At 42.8% G+C, this 23,428-nt stretch overlaps 1 protein-coding gene across 3 annotated transcripts in view; it reads left to right on the top strand.

The window, feature by feature from the left end:
- Nucleotides 1–23,428, top strand: part of Me2 (malic enzyme 2) — an 88,919-nt gene that overhangs the window by 5,280 nt on the left and 60,211 nt on the right. For all 3 annotated transcript variants that reach the window (XM_045144254.1, XM_004667491.2, XM_045144255.1), the window contains one exon: nucleotides 10,610–10,729. In XM_045144254.1, the coding sequence (XP_045000189.1) occupies nucleotides 10,622–10,729 (108 nt within the window). In that variant the 5' untranslated portion in view covers nucleotides 10,610–10,621. The remainder of the gene's footprint in view (nucleotides 1–10,609; nucleotides 10,730–23,428) is intronic.

Genomic DNA, 23,428 nt, shown 5'->3' with positions numbered 1-23,428 from the left:
GAGAGAGAGAGAGAGAGAGAGAATGGGCATGCCAGGGCCTCCAGCCACCGCAAACAAACTCCAGACACATGCGCCCCCTTGTGCATCTGGCTAACATGGGTCCTGGGGAATGGAGCCTCAAACCGTGGTCCTTACGCTTCACAGGCAAGCACTTAACCACTAAGCCATCTCTCCAGCCCCCAGGGTAGGTTCTTGAGGAAATTCGCCTCCAGTATCCACTGGCCTTACAGTAGCAGTTCAGTCTTGTTTGTGAACACCACCCAGCTCAACAACTTTTTATCAGTGCTTACTGCCCAGAAGGGCCAGGGTGACTGACACTGGCCACACCAGGGAGAAACCCAGCCGTCTCTGCAGCCAAAAACCTTGGGAGGAAGCAGCTTGATTTTGTACAGTCACTCAGAATTACTGTCTCCACCTGCTTGTGTTTCCTGTTTCTACTTCTCATTTGTAGAGTTCCTTTTATTATCTGTAAAACAGGGAGGTGTGTTTCCCCTTTCACTGTGCTTCTCTCTATATGGTAGCAAGCTTACATGTCACCATTCTCTCTCTAGTCCTGAATTCTAATTTTGGCAAAGATTGTTGTGTGAGGTTTATTATTATTTTTTAAAATGTTTTTAAAATCCATGAACTTTTACGCAGTCTTAAAAAATATTTATTTGGGCTGAAGAAGATGGCTTGGCAGTTAAGGTATTTGCCTGCAAAGCCAAAGGACCCCGGTTCAATTCCCCAGGTCCTACATATGCCAGCTTCACAAGGTGGCGCATCCATCTGGAGTTCATTTGCAGTGGCTGGAGGCCCTAGTACATCCATCCTCCCTCCCTCCCTCCCTCTCTCCCTCCCTCTCTCCCTCCCTCCCTCCCTCCCTCTCTCTCTCTCTCTCTCACACACAAACACACACACAACTTCTCTCTCTCAAATAAATAAATAAAATATATATTTTAAAAATTTATTTATGAAAGAGAGAGAAAAAGAGACGGGGGGAGAGAAAGAGACAGACAGAATGGACACTCCAGGGCCTCTAACCACTGCAAAGGAACCCCCAGACACATGCGCCACCTTGTGCATCTGGCTTTATGTGGGTAATGGAAAATCGAACATGGGTCCTTTGGCTTTGCAGGCGAGTACCTTAACCACTAAGCCATCTCTTTAGCCCATTTTTTTTTTTTTTATTTGAGAGAGTGAGAGAATGGGCGCAGTGGGACCTCTAGCCATTACAAATGGACTCCAGACATATATACCACCATGCACGTTTGGTTTATGTGGGTACTGGGAAATTGAACCTGGGTCCTTTTAGGCTCCATAGGCAAGCACCTTAACTGCTAAATTATCTCTCCAGCCCCAATTTTTTAATAAATGTTTTTATTTATTTATTAGAGAAGGAGGCAGGTAGAGAGGGGGAGAATGGGTGTGCCAGGGCCTCCAGCCACTACAAATGAATTCCAGACACATGTACCACCTTGTGCATCTGGCTTACATGGGTCCTAGGGAATTGAACCTGGGTCCTTTGGCTTTGCAGGCAAGTGACTTCATCACTAAGCCATCTCTCCAGCCCTTAATTTATTTATTGGAGAAAGAGAAGCTGGGCATCATGGTGCACATCTTTAATCCCAGTACTCAGGAGGCAGAGGTAGGATGATCACCCTGAGTTCCAGGCCACCTGAGACTGCATAGTGAATTCCAGGTCAGCCTGGGCTAGAGTGAGACCCTACCTCAAAAAGCTCCCCCTCCCAAAAGAGAGAGAGAGAGAGAGAGAGAATGGCCATACCAGGTCTTGTAGCCACTGCAAACTTAACTTCAGACTCATGCACCACCTAGTGTATCTGGCTTTATGTGGAGACTGGAGATTCGAATTTGGGTCTTTAGACTTTGCAGGCAAGTACCTTAACCACTGAGCCACCTCTCTAGCCCAGTATTGGTTTTTTGTTTGTTTGTTTTGTTTTTCAAGGTAGGATCTTACTTTACCCAGGCTGACTTGGAAGTCACTATGTAGTCTCAGGATGGCCTTGATCTCACAGCAATCCTCCTACCTCTGCCTCCTGAGTGCTAGGATTAAAGGTGTGTACCACTACTTCTGGCCCAATGGTGATTTTTAAAAATTTATGTCTACATAAAAGAATATTTATTTATTTGCAAGCAGAAAGAAACAGACACAGAGAGAGAAAGGGAGAGAAAATGGGCACAAAAGGCCCTACAACTGCTATAAACGAGCTCCAGATACATGCACCACTGCATCTGTCTTTATGTAGGTACGGGGCAATTGAACCCTGGGTCATTAGGCTTTGTAGGCAAGTGCCTTAAACTCTTAAGTCATTTCTCCAGCCCATTCCTACTTGGTTTAAAGGCTTTGTTTGTTTGTTTTTGGTTTTTGAAACAGTCCCCTTCCCTCTGTACCCCCAGACTGGCCTCAAGCTCAGTGACTGCCCTACCTCAGCCTCTCTAGGATTGAAGTTAAAGGCATATACTACCACACCTGGTTATTCTCTGTTTGAGCAGTACAGTTATCCATGAGGAAGATTTGACAGTTGGAGTTATCTTTATCATAAAAACTAAATTCAGTATTTGAAAGAAGGGTTTTAATCATGAATTAAAATAAGTTTCACATGTCACAATACTTTTATTTGAAATAAAATGTAAGCTAGGTGTGGTGGCACATACCTTTAATCCCAGCACTTAGGAGGCAGAGGTAGGAGGATCACCTTGAGTTCAAGGCCACCCGGAGACTACATAGTGAATTCCAGGTCAGTCTGAGCCAGAGTGAGACCCTACATCGAAAAACCAAAAAATATAAAATAAAATGTGTTCTATAGCCGGGTGTGGTGGTGCCCACCTTTAATCCCAGCACTTGGGAGGCAGAGGAAGGAGGATCACCTTGAGTTCAAGGCCCAAGCTGACCTAGAATTCACTATGTAGTCTCAGGGTGGCCTCAACTCATGGTGATCCTCCTACCTCTGCCTCCCAAATGCTGGGATTAAAGGCAGGCACCACCACACCCAGATTTTTTTTTTTTCTTAGTTACTTTTGTATATCTGTATCAAAAATACTGGAAGAACAACTTAAAGGAAGAAAGAATTGTTTGGGCTCACAGTTCCAGAAGTTCAGTCTGTGGATGTTGGTCCATGGATGGTGGGCGGAAGTGAGGCAGAACATGGCTGCAGGAACTTACTGCCCAGGCTTCTTGCCCCAAGGCAGACAGGAAACAGCTCCGAAGGACCAGATATAACCTTCCAAGGCTGCTGCTTCTAGACCCTTTTTGTGAAATAGGAATGGAGGGCTCAATACATGAGTACTGATTGGGGAAGAGGTGTCATAGTCATGCTGGAACAAAATCCTATAGTGGCTTGCCTATTTGTAAACGTAAAAGCACTTGAGAAGAAGGTAACCTGGATATATTTTTCTTGTTTTTGTTCAAGTTTGAGGCCAGTCTGGCTTACATAGTGAATCCCAGGCAAGTGAGGGCTAGCAAGTGAGACACTGTGACAAAAAAAAATAAAAAATAAGGGTTAGAGAGATGGCTTAGCAGTTAAGGTGCTTGCCTGCACAGCCAATGGACCCAGGTTTGATTCCCCAGTGCCCATGAAAAGCCAGCTGCACAAGGTGGGAGACATATCTGGAGTTCCTTTGCAGTGGCTGGAGGCCCTGATGTGCCGAATCTTTCTCTCTCCCAAATAAATAAATAAAATAATTTAAAAATAAACCATAAGAAGCTGTATGATTTCAGTGATGGTAGAATGATAGACCATTCAGACTTTTACATGAACTAATACTATTGAATATAAGTTTTATAGAAGCTAAAATCACATGGACAAGTGTAGATTTTGGTAGGAACATGAGAAGTGTGCTGGCTGTGGGCCTCTTTCTGGTCCTGTCATGTGGTAATTCCACAGCAGATGACTTGTTTAAAGGAAGGTGAATCAACTTTCACTTCAAGGTGTTTGATTAGTCACCTGAAAGGCTCTCCCCTTCTTGCTGTAAAAGCACAGTCATGGTATATAAAATAGAAACACACAAAAGTCAAATTGCAAGTGGTAAAGCGGGACTGGGGGGATGCCTGAGCAGTTAAAGGTAGTGCCTGCAAAGCCTACTGGCCCAGGTTCAGTTCTTTAGCATCTGTGCAAAGCCAGAGGCACACAGTGGCACATGCATCTGGAGTTCCTTTTCAGTGGCTAAAGGCCCTGGTCACCCATTCATATTTTCTCTCTCTCTCTCCCCTTCTCCCTTGTTCTCTCCCCACATAAATAAAAATAAAACAGAGCCAGGTGTGGTAGGTAGCACATGCCTTTAATCCCAGCACTTGGGAGGCAGAGATGGGAGGATTGCCATGAGTTTGAGGCAACCCTGATACTGCATAGTTAATTCCAGGTCAGCCTGGGCTAGCGTGAGACCCTACCTGCAGCCACCACCCCCCCAAAATCATAATAATTAAAACAGCAGTTAAATGCACTTGCTTGAAAGGCACAAGGGAAATCCACATACTGGAATGTAGAAAGAACCTTCCAGCAGTGAGCAGGAGTTTAACATGGATGTCTTCTGGACCTGGGAGATGGAAGCTGATTTCCCAGGGCCCCTTCATCATTTGGAACCAAAGTTGTGTATACCTGTGAGTACTGGGAAGGCTTTGTCCTCCCCATAGATGATCACTAGGAAATCTGTCTTTCCTGGGTTGAGTCACAACACTCACCCCATACCATAAGTATTACCCTAAACCTCAGCTCACTTGAAATTGGGTGTGAAATTGTTCCCCTGAGCTATGTAGCCATTTAAACGAGAACTAATTTGGAAATGTGTCTTAAATTGTAACCCCACTGGATCTCATTGAAGCAAACTTGAAACTGCCTCTGAAAGTTGGCTTTTAGAGCACACATCTTGTAGGTGACCTCTGTCAATGTTCCCTTACTTTAAAAAGATCATGAGCTCGTAGACCAGGATTTTTACCAGGAGACAGACCACAAATGTGTATCTACGTACTAAAGACATTAGGATAATCTGGAAGGGTCTTGAAAATGTCCTGGAAACAAATATGTTATAAAACCAGAATTTTAGGTTTAAACATGAACAGGTGAATATAAAAAAGGTACAGGGCAGGAAGTGATGTATGTGCTAGAGACATGGCTCACCTGTTGAGTGCACTTCTGTGCAAACACGAGACCTGAGGGAACCTGACACTGCCTGTTTGAATCTCGAGGAACAGCTGGCCTTGGCCACACATACCTGTATGTAACATCAGTCCTGTAGGGACTCAGGCTCAAATAAGAACGAGACATTCAGGTAGAAATGCAGGCAAATAATAGATGTGGGAAAAAATGGAGTATCAGGACCTGCAAAGTTAGCTACCCGGGTTCCATTTCCCAGTATCCACATAAAGCCAGATGCACAGTGGTACGTGTGCGTGGAGTTTGTTTGCAGTGTCTGGAGGCCATAGAATGCTCATTCTCTCTCTCTCCTCTCACTCTCTGCTTGCAAATAAATGAAGAAAAATATTTAACTGTAGTATATCAGAAATAAATAAATAGGATGAGGGTGTAACTTGGAGCATTTGTACTTACCCAATATGTACAAAATGCTAAGTTTTTATCCACAGCACTGCACAAAACTTGGGTGTGGTAGTCCAGGCCCATAATCTGAGTGCTCTGGAGGAAGAGGCTGGAGGATAAGAAGTTCAAGTCATCTCCAGCTATATAGAGTTGCAAGCCAGCCTAGTCTACAAAGTGAAACCCTGCCTTAAAAAAAAAAAAGACTAAAAGGGGCTGGAGAGATGGCTTAGCAAAGCGCTTGCCTGCAAAGCCATAGGATCCTGGTTTGACTCTCTACGACCCATGTAAGCCAGATGCAGAAGGTGGTGCATGCATCTGGAGTTCTTTGCAGTGGTTGGAAGCCCTGGTGCACACATTCTCCTTTTCTCCCTCCCTCCCTCTCTCCCACCTTCTTTCCCTCTCTCAAATAAATAAAAATAATTTAAAAAAATTTTTATTAGCATTTGCCATGATTATAAAAAAATATCCCATGGTAATTCCCTCCCCCCCCAACACTTTCCCCTTTGAAATTCCATTCTCCATCATATTGCCTCCCCATCTCAATCATTGTACTTACATATATACAACACCAACCTATTAAGTACCCTCCTCCCTTCATTTCTCTTCCCTTTATGTCTCCTTTAACTTACTGGCCTCTGCTACCAAGTATTTTCATTCTCACACAGAAGCCCAATCATCTGTAGCTAGGATCCATATATGAGAGAGAACATGTGGCGCTTGGCTTTCTGGTCCTGGGTTACCTCACTTAGTATAATCCTTTCCAGGTCCATCCATTTTTCTGCAAATTTCATAACTTCATTTTTCTTTACCGCTGAGTAGAACTCCATTGTATAAATGTGCCACATCTTCATTATCCACTCATCAGTTGAGGGACATCTAGGCTGGTTCCATTTCCCAGCTATTATAAATTGAGCAGCAATAAACATGGTTGAGCACGTACTTCTAAGGAAATGAGATGAGTCCTTCGGATATATGCCTAGGAATGCTATAGCTAGGTCATATGGAGGATCAATCTTTAGCTGTTTTAGGAACCTCCACACTGATTTCCACAGTGGCTGGACTAGATTGCATTCCCACCAGCGTGTAGAAGGGTTCCTCTTTTTCCACATCCCCGCCAGCATTTATGATCATTTGTTTTCATGATGGTGGCCAATCTGACAGGAGTGAGATGGAATCTCAATCTAGTTTTAATCTGCATTTCTCTGATGACTAGTGACGTAGAACATTTTTTTAGATGCTTATATGCCATTCGTATTTCTTCCTTTGAGAATGCTCTATTTAGCTCCATATCCCATTTTTTGATTGGCTTGTTTGATTCCTTATTAGCTAACTTTCTGAGTTCTTTGTATATCCTAGATATTAATCCTCTCACATATATATATTTGGCGAAGATTTTTTCCCATTCTGTAGGTTGCCTCTTTGCTTTTATCAGTGTGTCCTTTGCAGTGCAAAATCTTTGTAATTTCATGAGTTCCCAGTGATTAATCTGTGGTTTTATTGCCTAAGCAATTGGGGTTGTATTCAGAAAGTCTTTGCCAAGATCAATATGTTGAAGGGTTTCCCCTACTTTTTCCTCTAGCAGTTTCAGAGTTTCAGGTCTGATGTTAAGGTCTTTAATCCATTTGGACTTAATTCTTGTGCATAGAGAGATAGAAGAATCTATTTTCATCCTTCTACAGATACATATCTAGTTTTCCCAACACCACTTGCTGAAGCAGCTGTCTTTTCTCCAAAGACTAAAAGAAGCCAGGTATGATGCCACACACCATTAATCCCAGCACTCTGGAGGCAGAGGTAGGAGAATCACTGAGTTCGAGGGTACATAGTGAATTCCAGGTCAGACTGGGCTAGACAGAGACCCTACCACAAGAAACAGAAAAAAAAAAAAGAAAAGAAAAACTAAAAGAGGTTTGGAGAGATGGCTTGCATTTAAGGTACTTATCTGTGAAGCCTAAGGACCCAAATTCAACTCCCCAGAGCATACAAGCCAGACACACAAGGTCACACATGTGCACAAGGTGGCACATGCATCTGGAGTTCCATTGCAGTGGCTAGAGGCCCTGGTGTGCCCATTCTTTCTCTCATATAAAATAAATAAATAAAGACTCAAAGAGAGGAGAGGGGGTGGGGAGAAAACCAGAGTCATAGTCCGTTATCAGAACAGTATAGTATTAAATGAATATAAAGTGTGTTTGGTCCTTGTTCCTTGCACAGAGCATAAACCCAGAAAGTTTCCTAAGTGATAGGAGTGTCTTGTTACTCATAAGCCTTTTGATCACCTTCTTCATGCTAATGAGGTAGCTATGAAGTCTGGAAGGGCTCCAGGATGGAGCAGGCTGAGGGTTGACCAAGTGATTATAGAGGACCTACCCATATCCTTTGGGAGGGACCAGCTGGACATTAAATTCTGTTAAAGCTCTTGAATAAGATTCATGAGCGTCTGGGCTGCCAAACATGGACTGAGTGGAGAGAACTGTGCACTCCTTCTCCGCTCGTACCTTGTCCTGTATCCCTCTCATCTGGCCGTTCATCCTTTCTGTATCTTTCATAATAAACCAGGAACTGTAAGTAAAGTTTTTCTGAGTTCTTATCAATATCACCATAAGGGGTGTCCAGTGTATAAGCTGGTCACTAGTCTGGAAGTAAAGGGCATCTACCTTCTCCTTGGAGTTGGCAGCTGGAATTGGGCATGTCTTGGGAGCCTGGATCCTTAACCAGTGGATATGATGCCATCTCTAGTTTGTGGCACCATTGCATGATAGAATATCACCTGCTGGAGAGTTGTTTAATGTGTGGACAAAATCCCTGTACACATGATCACAGTAATGTGCTATAATTGGGAGTCTAAAGAGAAAGAAACTGTCTTCACAGAATTGGTGTCTGAAATAATATAGGAAGAGAGTAAAAATGTTTTTCCTTTACAAACATGATGCTGATGATTATTTGGTTTTTAAAAAATATGTATTTATTTGACAGAGAAAGAAGGAGAGAGGGAATGGGCACACCATGGCATCCAGCCACTGCAAATGAATTCCAGACGGATGCACCCCCTTGTGCATCTGGCTAATGTGGGTCCTGGGGAATCGAACCTGGGTCCTATGGCTTTGCAAGCAAACACCTTAGCCGCTAAGGTACCCTTTTTTTTGGTTTTTGGTTTTTTTGAGGTAGGGTCTTATTCTGGCCTAAGCTGACCTGGAATTCACGCTGTATTCTCAGGTTGGCCTCAAGCTACAGCAATCCTCCTACTCTGCCTCCTGAGTGCTGGGATTAAAGGCATACACCACCATGCCTGGCTTTATTATTATTTTTTATTGATAACTTCTATAGTTATAGACAATAAACCATGGTAATTCCCTCCCCATCCCCACTTTCCCTTTTGCAGCTCCACTCTCCATCATACCCCCTCCCCCTCTCAATCAGTCTTTGATGTCATCACTTTTCCTCCTATTATGACAGTCTTGTGTAGGTAGTGTCAGGCACTGTGAGGTCATGGATATCCAGGTTATTTTGTGTCTGGAGGAGCACGTTGTAAGGAGGCCTACCCTTCCTTTGGCTCTTACATCATTCTTTCTACCACCTCTTCCACAACGGACCCTGAGCCTTGGACTGTGTGTTAGAGGTGTTTCACTGCTGAGCACTCCTGTCACTCAGCACTATGGTGACTTCTGAGTCATCCAAGGTCACCACTATCTGAAAAGAGAAGCTTCTCTAACCAAAAGTGAGAGTAGCGTTAATATATGAGCATGAAGGATTTTTTTGTGTGTATGTATAATGTCTGTGTTCATGTATGAGTGAGTGTAGATGGGCATGTGCAGGCAAGAGTGAGGAGGTTGGCCAGGTGAAGTGTCCTGTAAGGGCATGGCAGGTTCTCTTGTCTTGCCTCCCTCCTGATGGTAGGCTTCCTGGAATTGCCGACAATAGCCCTGCACGGTGCACTTGTGTCACTGTGCGTCTGGCTTACATGGGTCCTGGGAAATCGAACCTGGGTCCTTTGGCTTTGCAGGCAAATGGCTTAACCACTAAGCCATGTCTCCAGCCCATTTAAAAAAAAATTAAGTGACAGGTTTTAAAAAAAATAATTTAGGGCTGGAAAGTTGGCTTAGTGGTTAAGGTTCTTGCCTGTGAAGCCTAAAGATGCATGTTTGAATCTCTAGGTCCCATGTAAGCCAGGTGCACATGTGCACAAGGAGGTGCACACATCTAGAGTCTGTTTGCAGCAGCTAAAGGCCCTGACAAGCCCATTCTTTCTCTCTGCCTCTCTTCCAAATAAATAATAAAAAATTTTAAAACATTTAAAAAATGTTTTGCTTTTGTGTATGTGTGGTATATGCAAGTGTATGTCTTTGATATGCCCCATAGGCTCACCCATAGCAGGGGCCTCTAGCCAGTCTCTTTGTACTGTTTCCAGAGCTTGCTGGGCTCTGAAGATTTCTTGGGTCAGTGGTCCCCTGTGGGACTGGGGTGACAGGCACATGTGGCCATGTGTCACTGTTTTACATTGGATCTGGAGATAGGAACTTGGGCAGTCTCAGGCACTCACAGCCCTCATGCTTGCACAGGAAGTGACCTAATCACTAAGCCATCCCTCCAGCCCAAAATAACAGCCTTCTTAGACAAAAATAAGTCTATTTAAGCTGGGTGTGGTGGTGTACGCCTTTAACCTCAGCACTTGAGAGGCAGAGGTAGGAGGTTCACCATGAGTTCGAGACCACCCTGAGACTACATAGTGAATTCCAGGTCAGCCTGGGCTAGAGTGAGACCTTACCTGAAAATCCCAAAAACAATGAGGCTCAGGTTCAATTTATTTGGTATAGGGTCTGGCTTGTGCCTACTGTGGCACTACATAACAGAATAAAGCTGTGATTGTTACCTAATTACTTGACAGTATTAACAGGACAGCTTGTCTTTACTGTCATATATTACTGCCTTCAAAGTGTAAAAGTTATGTTACAACTTGTAACATAAATGTGTTTTGACCTCTCACATGTTGAAAGATAAGCTTCTAGAAAAGGGATATCTGGTGTTCATGCAGTTGCTGATGTTTTTCACCTGTGGTTTATGTGCCTTGTTTCTCCCAGGTGACAGCAAAGATGTTTTCCAGGTTAAGAGCGGTCACCACTCCTTGTAATTTGACATGTCGTCATTTGCACCGGAAAGAGAAAGGCAAGCCACTCATGCTGAACCCAAGAACAAACAAGGTTAGTGACATTGATGCCAGTGTAACTTTTCTCTCCCCTTGATGTACTTTAACATGATAAAAAATGAAAGTTTATATTTGCTAGTTCTGTGCTAAGTTCAGATACTTGCATTTTCTACATGAATTTTTCATTTTCCATATGGCAAAAATCATTTGAAGCCTCCTGAGTGTCACTCTTCACACGTTTTGTTTTGTTTTGTTTTGTTTTGTTTTGTTTTGTTTTGTTTTGTTTTTTCGGGATAGTGTCTCAGTAGTCCAGACTGACCTTTACTTCACTATGTAGTCTCAGGGTAGCCTCAAGCTCATAGTGATCCTCCTACCTCTGCCTCCCAAGTATTGGGATTAAAGGCGTGAGCCACCATGCTTGGCTACCCTTCATTTAAAAAATATATAGTTAGTTTCCTTTATTTATTTGAGAGAGAGAGAGTGCAAGTGAAAGAAAGAGAGAGAAATAGGCAGGTACAGAGAGAGAGAGGGAGAGTGGGCATACCAAGGTTTCTAGCCCTGCTCATGATCACCAGACACATGTGCCACCATGTGCATCTGGCTTATGTTGGTCCTGGGGAATCCAACCTGAGTCCTTTGGCTTTTGCAGGCAAGTGCCTTAACCACTAAGCAGTCTCTTCAGCCCTTTTGCATACATTTTTATCGTTGTTTAAGGCAGGGTCTTACTCTAACCCAGGCTAGCCTTGAACTCATGGCGATCCTCCTACCTCAGCCTCTCCTGAGTGCTGGGATTAAAGGCATGAGCCACCCATGCCTGGCTTTGCACACATTTTTGCCTGTTTAAAAAATATATTTCTGGACTGGAGAGATGGCTTAGCTGTTAAGGGACTTGCCTGCAAAGCCCAAGGACCCAGGTTGGATTCCCCAGTACCCATGTAAGCCAGATGCACATGGTGGTACATATGTCTGGAGTTCCTTTGCAGTGGCTAGAGGCCATGGTGCACCCATTCTTTCCCTCTCCCTCTCTCTGAAATAAAAATAAAACATAAAAAAGTTCTGTTATATTGATTTGCAAGAAAGAGGGAGAGGGAAAGAGTATATGGGCATGTCAGGGCCTCTCACTGCTGCAAACAAACGCCAGATGGATGTATCACTTTGTGCATCTGTCTTTATGTGTGTTTTGGGAATTAAACCAGGTGGCAGGTTTTGCAAGCAAGCATCTTTAACCACTGAGCCATCTTTACAGTCCCTTCTTTTTTTTTTTTTGCCTATTATTTAGGCAGATGCCTTATTTTCTGTCTTTTCATATGGCCTTTCCCTGTTCTTTTACTAAAGTGGGGCATCCCTGCCCTCGTAGCACTAGCCACCCACGCAGACCACATTGGGGTTATGCCCATAGAAAGTCTCCAGGAGGACAGTGGCTCATTTAGCCTGAGCCTAGCCTGCAAGTGCTGAAGGACTTGTGAAATGGGACAGAGGGTGCCACACGGGCAGTGTTCCCTGTGGACATCTTCACCCTCGTTTCAGATCAACATAGCAGCTTCCAAGTGCAGACCTGGTAGAGCTAGAAAGGCTGGGATCCTGGGCCCTGTTGGAGGAGTGAGTTGGCAAAGTTGAGGGGAGTATTGTGGCCTTCTGTCTGGGATGGCAGGAGACTTGAGCAGTCTCCAGTCCTGCCGGTTGAAGGACTCTTAGGTTTGGTCAGGCTCAATTTCATGGGTGTCATCTGAACTGTAACCAGAGAAAGTACCAGGGCCTCCTTTTGCTTACCCCACCCTTTTCCTTCCTACAACAAATAGAAGACACTAGTTTCTCCCTTTGATTTTGTTCAAAATGAGAGCTTCTTGGTTTCTTTTACATGGGTATTGACTTCTCTCTTTACTGAGAGAAGAGGGGACACATTTGGTCATGAAGTAAAACAAACAACAGGGGCAGGTAAGCCCGCTGGGCTCAGCACAGCGCAGAGCTTGAACCACACACTGAAGGGGGCCTGAGCCGCACAAGTACATCTTGTTCCTCTCGAGAGCAGAGGTCTCAGCTCTTCATTTGAAATCTTCATGCCTCAGTTGATGCCAGCCAGTGAGAGTCTGATAGCTGGTACCAAATGCATGGGAAGAGAATAGCTTGTAAGTCAAGAAGCACTCCCCGTACTGTCACCTATCACTGCCAATCTGCCAAGGGCTCTTGGGAGCACCCACCGGTCTCTGAGGTGGAGATGGGCATGCCTAATAGGAAAGTAGAATTCTGGTTGACTTGACAACACTCCCTCTGGAAAGTGCCCTATAGACTTCAAGAAAACATCCACCTTCCTTGTTCTACCAGGGCTCCAAACCACATCACACAGGAAGACATGTAGACTCTGACTATACCACCAGCTAGGGGAATTTAACTACTCATGCTTTTTGCCTTCAAGTAACTTCTTATCTAGGACTTGACTGTTTCTCACTGAGGATGAACAAACAGGGCCTTGGCCACCTGACCTGCCTTCTGTAGTGCCCACAAGACTTGAGAGGCCACAGAACCTGTCTTGTCTTACAGGCAGGAAGTGGTCCAGGGAGGGAAAGAGGAAGGTGGGGCATGGCTTACCACTGGAAAAGGTGTTATTGTTGGGGCCAGAATCTTTTCCTCAGATTGTTAGAGACTGGGACTGAGGTTCTGCCTAGAGAAGCTTCAGCTGTCCTGACTCAGGCACTTGAAGATTTGCAGGAAAGACTGCAATGTGCTGTCAACAAGAAGAGGCCCGCTCTTGTTTCTGGCAATACCAATACTCTGGAATAGTGCAGGACACCCAACTGACTTATTCTCAAATCTCTGGGTGCTGTGTATTAAAAGGCAAATGAATTCACTTAACATTCCTATTAGTGTTTTGTTTAACACATGCTGATGGTCTACTAAATACCAACCAGGGACCATTTCCAGGGTTTCCTGCCAATTTCCGGGATATCTGTTCTTGTAGACTGGGAGGACTTCTTGCAGCCTTGCAAGGAGCCCCAGGGGTCACAGTTGTGGCCTCCCTCTGGGAGTGAGTAGACCTGTAGTTCCTTGGCAGAGATTCATCTCTGGGGATAGGAGGGCTCCCACTCTGCTCAGCCCCTGAATGATCCCTCTGGAGGAGACTGGTAAGCGTCTTATAGTCTGTGGTGACAGCTGCTGTCTGCTCTGGGTTTCCTGTAACTAGTTAGCCAACACTGGTCTTCCAAAGGATACTAGTGAAGGCTGAGTCTAAAGCTTCTCGGACTTCTTTCCCCGGCCAAGGGTGCAACATGTTTCTGCCTCACCTTAGGTGCTTTAGAACAGAAAGAAAGACCCCTGACTATTACCACTCTTAGGGCAGAAGTGATGGGTCTTGTTGAGATCCAATCATGACTTCATCCTTTATATAAGCTAGGTTCAACTGGCAAAACATTCTGTTTTGTTTGGTTTTTCCTGGTTTTGCTAGGTTAGATCTCACTGTAGCCTAGGCTGACCTGAAATGAACTAGGTACTCTCAGGGTGGCCTCAAACTCATGGCAATCCTCCTACCTCTGTTTCGTGAGTACTGGGATTAAAGGTGTGTGCTACCACGCCTGGCTTTTTCTCTTTGTTTAATGGGAATATTAAATAGTAAATATAATAATTAAGAAGGCTGGACATTCCCATTTCAGCCTGAGTTCCAAATCTAGTTTTGCCTGTTACGTATTATATGACTGTGGGCATCTCAATAAGCCCTTTGAGCACCTAACCTGAGTCATCTGAACCATAGCTGCTCCTTCATGACACTTTTTGGGCAAGCTTTGGAAAGCTCTGCATAGTGTCTGGCCTGTGGTTAGAAAGTGTAAAGAATGGCTGTTGGGAATAGTTCAGTGGTAGAGTACATGCTTAGCATGGTCCTGCACTAAATCCTCAGCACAAGAAAGGGGAGATGGACATAAATAAAACATAACTCTGGATAAATATATATTCAATGTTAACTAATGTAATTCTGAAAAGAGATTTCTTGCAGGAAACTTGCAAGAGGATCCATAAAGTTTATTGTAACATATGAAATGTATCTTTTTGGGATAGGTGCATTTAGACTAAAGCCTGGCATTTTAAAAGAATAACCTTTAAAAATGTGCCAATCTCACTTTATTTATTTTTTTCCCAATTTTTTTATTAACACCTTCCATGATTATAAACAATAACCCATGGTAATACTCTCCCTCCCCCTACTTTCTCCTCTGAAACTCCATTCTCCATCATATCCCCTCCTCCTCTCAGTCAGTCTCACTTTTATTTTGATGTCATGATCATTTCCTCCTATTATGATGGTCTTGTGTAGGTAGTGCCAGGCACTGTGAGGTCATGGATATCTGGGCCATTTTGTGTCTGGAAAAGCACGTTGTAAAGAGTCCTACCTTTCCTTTGGCTCTTACATTCTTCCCACCACCTTTTCCTCAATGAACCCTGAGCCTTGGAAGGTGTGACGGAAATACTTCAGTGCTGAGCACTCTGCTGTCACTTCTTCCCAGCACCATGATGCCTTCTGAGGCACCCCAAGGTCACTGCCATCTGAAAAGAGAAGGTTCTCTACCAAAAGTGAGAGTAGCATTAATATATGGGTATGAACATTAAGAGAAGTGCTTACTGGGCAGTTTGATGAGCATAGTATATACGTTTAGCCAGACAGCAGCAGATGTTACACCTCTAGGGCTCATGACTATCCCTGTTTTAGGATTTCACTACCAGGGATGTATGTATTCCCCCCCCCCCATGGAGTGGGCCTCCAGTCCAATTAGAGGGCAGTTGGTTTCCACCATAACAGACATGCCACTATTGCACCTGTTGGCTCATTTGGCCTAGCTGGCCAAATATAAGGCCTGCAGAGTCCGTTGTTGAGTATCTGATTTCTCTTTCTCCATTGAATTGCATGCAGAATGGCTTCTTCCAGCTTTCTGTCAGCTGGTCTACATGGAGGAGGTTCCAGCAGGATTTTTCAGTGGCCTTGCAGCCCAAGTATGTGGTGTCTTCAGCAATAGGGTCTTAACCATCTATTCCTGGTGGAAAACCAAGGGCCTCAGCAATGGCCTGTAGTGTTTCGGGGGCATCAGGGACCTCCCTGACCAGCAACTCACTGGAAGGTATCCCATCCCTGGCACTGAAAATTTTCTAGTAACAATCTACAGCTCCTGAGGGTCCCATTGTCCAAAAAAGTAGGTTTTATATCCTGTTAGATTTGGATTAGCCCTCCCTCCACCTTTCCTTTACTCAGTCTCTTCCCGTGACCTTACTTAGACCTTTTCACCCCCATTAATCTATTCTACTTACATATATACAATACCATCCTATTAAGTATCCCCTCCTTTCCTTTCTTTTCCCTTTATATCTCTTTTCTAGCTTACTGACCTTTGCCACTGAGTTTTCTTCCTATTCACACAGAAGTCCAATCATCTGTAGCTGGGATCCACATATGACAGAGAATGTGTGATGCTTGGCTTTCTGGGCCTGGGTTACTTTCCAGGTCCATCCATTTTCCTACAAATTTTATAACTTCATTTTTCTTTAGCACTGAGTAGAACTCCATCGTATAAATGTTCCGTATCTTCATTATCTACTCATCAGTTGAGGGACAGCTAGGCTGGTTCCATGTATTGCGAATTGAGCAACAGTAAACATGGTTGAGCAAGTCTCTCTAAGGTAATAAGATGAGTCCTTAGGATATGTGCCTAGGAGTGCTATAGCTGGGTCATATGGTAGACCTATTTTAGCTGTCTTAGCAAATTTCCACAATGGCTGGACTAGATTGCATTCCCACCAACAGTGTGGAAGGTTCCTCTTTTTCCATATCGTTGTCACCATTTATGGTTATTTGTTTTCAGGGTGGTAGCCAATCTGATAGGAATGAGATGGAATCTCAACATAGTTTTTAATCTGCATTTCCCTGATGACTAGGGATGTAGAATTTTTTTTAGATGCTTATATGCCATCTATATTTCTTCTTTTGAGAACCCTCTAATTAGATCCATAGCCCATTTTTTAATTGGTTTGTTTGATTTCTTAGTATTTAATTTTTTTGAGTTCTTTGTATATCCTAAATATTAATCCTCTATCAGATGTATAGCTGGCAAAGACTTTTTTCCCATTCTGTAGGTTGCTTCTTTGCTTTATTGACAGTGTCCTTTGCCTTAAAAAATCTTTGTAATTTCATGAGGTCGCAGTGGTTAATCTGTGGTTTTATTGCCTGAGCAATTGGGGTTATATTCAGAAAGTCTTTGCTAAGACCAATATGTTGAAGGGTTTTCCCTACTTTTTCCTCTAGCAGGTTCAAAGTTGCAGGTCTGATATTATTAAGGTCTTTAATCCATATGGACTTAATTCTTGTGCATGGAGAGACAGAAGGATCTACTTTCATCCTTCTACAGAAAGATACCCGTTTTTTTCAGCACCATTTGCTAAAGAGGCTGTCTTTTCTCCAATGAGTATTTTTAGCATTTTTATAAATATCAGGTGGCTATAGCTATCTGGACTAACAACTGGCTCCTCTATTCTGTTCCACTGATCTACATGTCTGCTTTTGTGCCAGTACCATGCTGTTTTTGTTACTATTACTCTGTAGTATAGGTTAAAATCAGGTATGGTGATACCCCCAGCCTTATTTTTGTTGGTCAGTATTGTTTTAGATGTTAGAGAATTTTTGTGATCCCAACTGAATTTTTGGATTGTTTTTTCTATTTCTGTGAAGAATACTATTGGAATTTTTTTGTTTATTATTTATTTATTTGAGAGTGACAGAGAAAGAGGGAGAGAGATAGAGAATAGGTGTGCTAGGGCTTCCAGCCACTGCAAACGAACTCCAGACATGTGTGCCCCCTTGTGCATCTGGCTAACATGGGTCCTGGGGAATTGAGCCTCGAATCAAGGTCCTTAGGCTTCACAGGCAAGCGCTTAACCACTAAGCCATCTCTCCAGCCCAACTATTGGAATTTTTGATGGGGATTGCATAGAATGTGTAGATTGCTTTTGGTAAGATTGCCATTTTCACAACATTGATTCTTCCGAAGCAAGAACAAGGTATGTCTTTCCATTTCCTAGTGTCTCTTGCAATTTCTCGCTTGAGTGTTTTAAAGTATTCATTGTAGAGATCCTTCACTTCCTTAGTTATAGGTTTAATCCAAGGTGCTTTATTTTTTTGATGCAACTGTGAACGGGAGTGATTCTCTGATTTCATCCTCTGTGTGTTTGTTGTTCGCATATAGGAAGGCTACTGATTTCTATGTGTTTATTTTGTATCCTGCTACAAGGCTATAGGTGTTTATGTGCTTTAACAGTTTGCTGCGCCTGGACTCTTTTTAGTTGGGAGATTTTTATAACTGTTTGGATCTTCATACTTGTTATAGGTCTATTTAAGTGACTAAACTCATCTTCATTTAATTTAAGTAGGTCATATAAATCAAGGAAATCATCCATTTCTTTCAGAGTTTCATAGTTATTGGAGTATATGTTTTTATAGTATGTCCGTAAGATTTTTTGAATTTCTCTGGTTATCTATCATGATGCTTCCTTTCTCATCTCTAATTTTATTAATTTGTGTCTCTTCTCTCTTTCTTTTGGTCAGATTTGCTAAGGGTTTATCAATCTTCTTTATCCTTTCAAAGAACTAACTCTTTGTTTCATTGATTCTTTGGTTTTTTTTTTTTTATTTTTTTGGTTTCTATTTCATTGATTTCTGCCCTGATCTTTATTATTTCTTCCATCTACTGATTTTCAGTTTGCCTTGCTCTTCTTTTTCCAAGGCTTTAAGGTGAAGCATTAGGTTGTTTACTTGAGACCATTCTAGTTTCTTAATATAGGCACTTAAAGCTATAAAATTCCCTCTTAGGACTGCCCTCGTTGTGTCCCAAACATTTTGGCATGTTGTGTTCTCATCACATGACTCTATGAATTTTTTTAAATATTTTTTGTTCATTTATTTATTTATTTATTTGAGAGTGACAGAGAGAGAGGGGGGAAGAGACAGATAGAAGAGAATGGGCGCACCAGGGCTTCCCGCCGCTGGAAACGAACTCCAGACACATGTGCCCCCTTGTGCATCTGGCTAACGTGGGTCCTGGGGAATCGAGCGTCGAACCGGGGTCCTTAGGCTTCACAGGCAAGCACTTAACCACTAAGCCATCTCTCCAGCCCCTATGAATTTTTTTATTTCCTTCTTGATTTCTTCATTGGCCCATTCATCATTTAGTAGTGTATTGTTTAGTTTCCATGATTTTGTGTATGCTTTGTAGCTTTTCTTGCTATTGATTTGTAGTTTGAGTCTATTGTGGTCAGATAGAATGCAATGAATTATTTCAATTTTCCTATATTTGTTAAGATTTGCTTTGTGTCCTAATATATGGTCTATTTTAGAGAATGTTCCATGTGCTACTGAAAAGAATATGTATTCTTCAGCATTTGGATGAAATGTCCTGTATATATCTTTCAGGCCCATTTCTTCTATGACCTCATTTAATCCAGATGGCTCTTGTTTATTTTTTCGTGGGGTGACCTGTCAGTTGATAAGAGTGGGGTGTTGAAGTCACCCACTACAACTGTGTTTGGTGTTATTTGTGACCTTAGTTCTAATAGCATTTGTTTGAAGAAGTTGGGAGCCCTCATGTTAGGTGCATATATGTTTAGGATTGTAATGTCCTCCTGTTGGAGTGTGCCTTTAATCAATATACAGTGACCTTCCTTATCTCTCCTAATTAATGTTGAACTGAAGTCTAATTTGTCAAATGTGGGAATAGGAACACCTGCTTGTTTTCTAGGCCCATTTGCTTAAAACATATTTTCCAATCTTTCACCCTAAGATAGTGTACATCTTTGTAGAAAGGTGAGTTTTTTGGAGGCAACAAATTGAAGGATCCTGCTGTTTGTTTAACCCAGTCTGCAAACCTATGTCTTTTGTTTGTGACATTGCAGCTGTTGATATTAAGAGATATTATTGAAAGGTATGTATTTTTGCCTTTTTTTTTTTTTTTTTAGTTCTTCTGGTTTTACCTTTGTTCTCTTGTATTAACTAGTATTTGAGGATGGCTTGCTTTTTTTCAGGTTCCTTATATGTGTGCTTTTCTTTCTCTTCAGCATGGAGGATTTTTTGTAGAGCTGGGTTTGTCTTCAAATACTCCTTTAGCCTGCTTTTGCTGTGGAATGTCCTTATTTCTCCGTCTATTTGAATGGATAGCTTTGCAGGATAAAGTAACCTTGGTTGACAGATGTTTTCCTTCAGAACTTGGAATACATCACCCCAAGCCCTGCTAGCTTTTACAGTTTTTGTTGAGTAATCTGCTGTAATCCTGATGGGCTCGCCTTTGAAGGTAACTTGATTTTTCTCTCTAACTGATTGAAAATTTTTTTCTTTGGTTTGTATGTTTGGTAATTTAATTATAATGTGGCGAGAAGAGGTTCTTTCCATGTTTTGTCTGGCTGGTGTTCTAAAGGATTCTTGTATCTGTATCTTTCCCAATTTTGAGGGAATTTTTTTCTATGATTTTGTTGAAAATGCCTACTATGTCTTCTACTACACCCTGAATTCTTATGTTTTATCTTTTCATAGTGTCCCAGATATCCTGAAATCCTCATTCATACTGTCCTATTTGTTTTTCTCTTTGTTGGACTGTATTACATCTGCTACCTTGTCTTCTACTTTAGATATTCTGTCTTCTCCTTCATCCATTCTACTGGCGAGATTTTCTGCAAAGTTTTTTATTTCATTGACTTGTTCTTCATTGCTAGTAATTCTGACTGGTTTTTCTTTATTTTTTTCTCTTTCCTTATTTATGTCTAGTATTGACCTCTTTATTTCATTAAATTGGTGTCCTGCATCTTCTTTGATTCCTTTTATTTCCTCCTTTATTCATTTGATTTCCTCTTTGACTTCTTTGAGCATATTTATAGTCATTCGTTTGAAATCTTTCTCAGGCATTTCCTCTAACTCATTTTCACTGTAGGTCATTTCTGATGCATTAATACTTTTTGATGGATTTATATTATCTTGATTTTTGGTGCTTCTTGTGTTTTAATGTACATATTTTTCCATCTTGTATTATTTTAATGCTTGGATTTTCTAGTTAGCTGCAGTATTATTAGATGTATCAATCAATCTGATGTTATCTATCTTCAGGGTAGGAGCTTAATGTGCAAGGTGTGGCTCTTAAGACTCTAAGAATATCTATAAAGTGATCCTAGATGTTGGGTCTGCCTGCTATGAGAGTATTCAAGTAGGCTGAGTGGAATAAAATACAGGCAGATTCTCAAATTTCAGTAAACAATGTACACATTCAATGAAAAACAGCACAGAGTATTTATGCAAGAGTAGGTATTATGGCAACCAGATCCTCTAACAAAGTCTCAATCCTTTAGGTTGTGTGGTGCCCCACACCCTTAATCCTGTCACCTAGGAAGTTAATATTTCTGGTCTGTTGAGGGTTCCAAGTCAGCTTGTGACCAAGTGAGACCCTTCCCTAATGTACAACAGAAGAAGAAACAAAGCCACTATAAATCAGGAAGCAACAAATAAGAGGCCCAAAATATAGCTTTTTTAAGAATAGCAAATTCAACCGTCCATCAGATTCAACATGTAATTTATCCTGATTTGGAAGGTGCAATTCACACTTCCACTTCAAGCCTATATACTGGGCTTATTTGGCAGGTACTGACCTGGTGTAATCCCAGTTACCTTTTGGGATGATTTTGGTCTCAGTTATGCTGAGCTCCTGTTTGGGTCTCTCTTTGGTGCGCTGTGGGTTCAGATAGGCTGGCTGGGTCGCTGGATTGCTGCTCTGGTCATGGGTGCTGGGTTCTGTGATCTCCCTTCCCCAGGTCTCTTGTGCTTGCTGGTGCTTGTGCTGGTGGTGGAGGAGGGGAGCTGTTGCGGTAGGTCTAGTTCTCCTGCTGGTCCAAGTCATCCTCTACCTCATGATCTGCTCCTCCGTTGGTCTCTGTGGTCCTCCCTTCACGTTTCTTGAGTTTGTGAGGAGTTTCTGTGTGAGTGGAGAATCCCCTCACCTGGCTTTTCCTGAGGCTCAACCTGAGCCTTGCAGCTGTGTCCCCACAGACCAGCTGCCACCGCGGACCTGGTGCTGCCACTGCTGGAGCCGCTTCCGCCTGCCTGTGTGGGCTGTAGATGCTATGGATCTCTCCTGTCACTTTTCTTCTTGCCAGAGAGTAGTAATGAGCTGTGTAAGTACCACAGCTTTCAAGAGCTTGAGGCCTTCAGGGGATCCTTGGTCCCATGGATGCACCTCTTCTCGGGATTCTTGGTAATGGCCACAGCATGAGAGTGGCAAGCAGTGGGTTATAGGAGGCCTTCAGGGGATCCTTGGTCCCATGGATGCACCTCTTCTCGGGATTCTTGGTAATGGCCACAGCATGAGAGTGGCAAGCAGTGGGTTACAGGAAGCCTGCAAAGGACATCTATCTCCTCAGCCCTTCTTGCTTGTGTTTCAACTCCACAAATCTTACTGGATCTTCAAGATGCAGCCTGTCTAAAATACAGGGCAGGAGCTGTAGCTTAATGGAAATGCACCTGTTTAGCATACTTGAGGTCCCAAGGGCAGTCCCCAATCCCATCTTGTTCCGTCTCCTCCCCCACTCCCAGCAAGTCTTCCATTAGAGCCTCTTTCTACTCTCTTGGCAGAGTAGTTGTTCCCTCCTCTGAACCCCTAAGCAGTTTTTATCTTCCTGTTTCACATGGTCAGTGATGCCGGATTTTGGGGGTCATGAATTCCCCAAGTTTATGAACCCTGATTTTTGGCTCTGTTATTTTTTTAAAAAAATATATTTTTACTTATTTGGAAGAGAGTACGGATGGGAGGTGGGCAGAAAGAAGGAGAATGGATGCGCCAGGGGCCTCTCTAACCACCTCAAACAAACTCCAGACACATGCACCACCTTGTACATCTGGCTATGTGGGTCCTGGGGGATCGGACCTAGGTCCTTTTGCTTTGCAGGCAAGCACCTTAGCTGCTAAGCCATCTCTCCTGCCCCACTGTTCTATTTTTAACAAAAAACTGAAAAGTATTGATTATGAAGCATTAAGTTTATTTCAGGAGAAATTACAAATAGTGGTGTGTACTGAAGGAACTTTGGGTCTAGGAAGGAGGCTAGAGCAGAGTCATAAACACATGGGAAGTAGGAAACAAGCTCTTATGGGGAAAGCACTGTGTAGGTCATCCTTTAAGAAAAATAAAGGTTTTAAGGGAAAGACTGGAGTAGAGCCACAAACATATGGAAGGCAGAATCTAGGAGCTTGTGTAGGGAGACTTAGAAACACACATAGTATCCGCCTTATATTTCCCCGTGGCCCACTTAAGGAGGAGTAGCAGAGGGAAAATATCAAAGTAGAGACCAAGAAATCCAGTTGAGAAATCTTGAGGAAAGAGAGTTGTACCCATGGTTACCCCTAGTTTAAAGATATGGGTAATAAGCATAGAGTTAATGAAAGCATCTACATGGTAGGTCTGGAATGTAAGGGAAATACATACACACATGGTACATTTAGAGACTAGAAGACAATCATACACGTAGTTAAAGTGAGAAGTTACCGCAAACCATAAAGCAGAGGAAAGCAGAAAAGTTCCTCTAGACCAAGAAACGGTTTTATGTTCCCCCCCACACACACACACACAAGCTGGGTAAGGGTGAAAGCTGGGTGAGGGTACAGGCCAGACTCTCGTGTATCCCTGTGGCCTGAACAAGGAGAGCAGGCATTAAGAAAATCCAGAGAGCAGGATAGAGGAGCAGGCCATAACCTTTATAA

This window comes from Jaculus jaculus, chromosome 2 (genome assembly GCF_020740685.1).
Source record: "Jaculus jaculus isolate mJacJac1 chromosome 2, mJacJac1.mat.Y.cur, whole genome shotgun sequence".
In the NCBI taxonomy this organism is placed as follows: domain Eukaryota; kingdom Metazoa; phylum Chordata; class Mammalia; order Rodentia; family Dipodidae; genus Jaculus; species Jaculus jaculus.
This window is presented reverse-complemented; position numbering and strand designations above follow the sequence as displayed.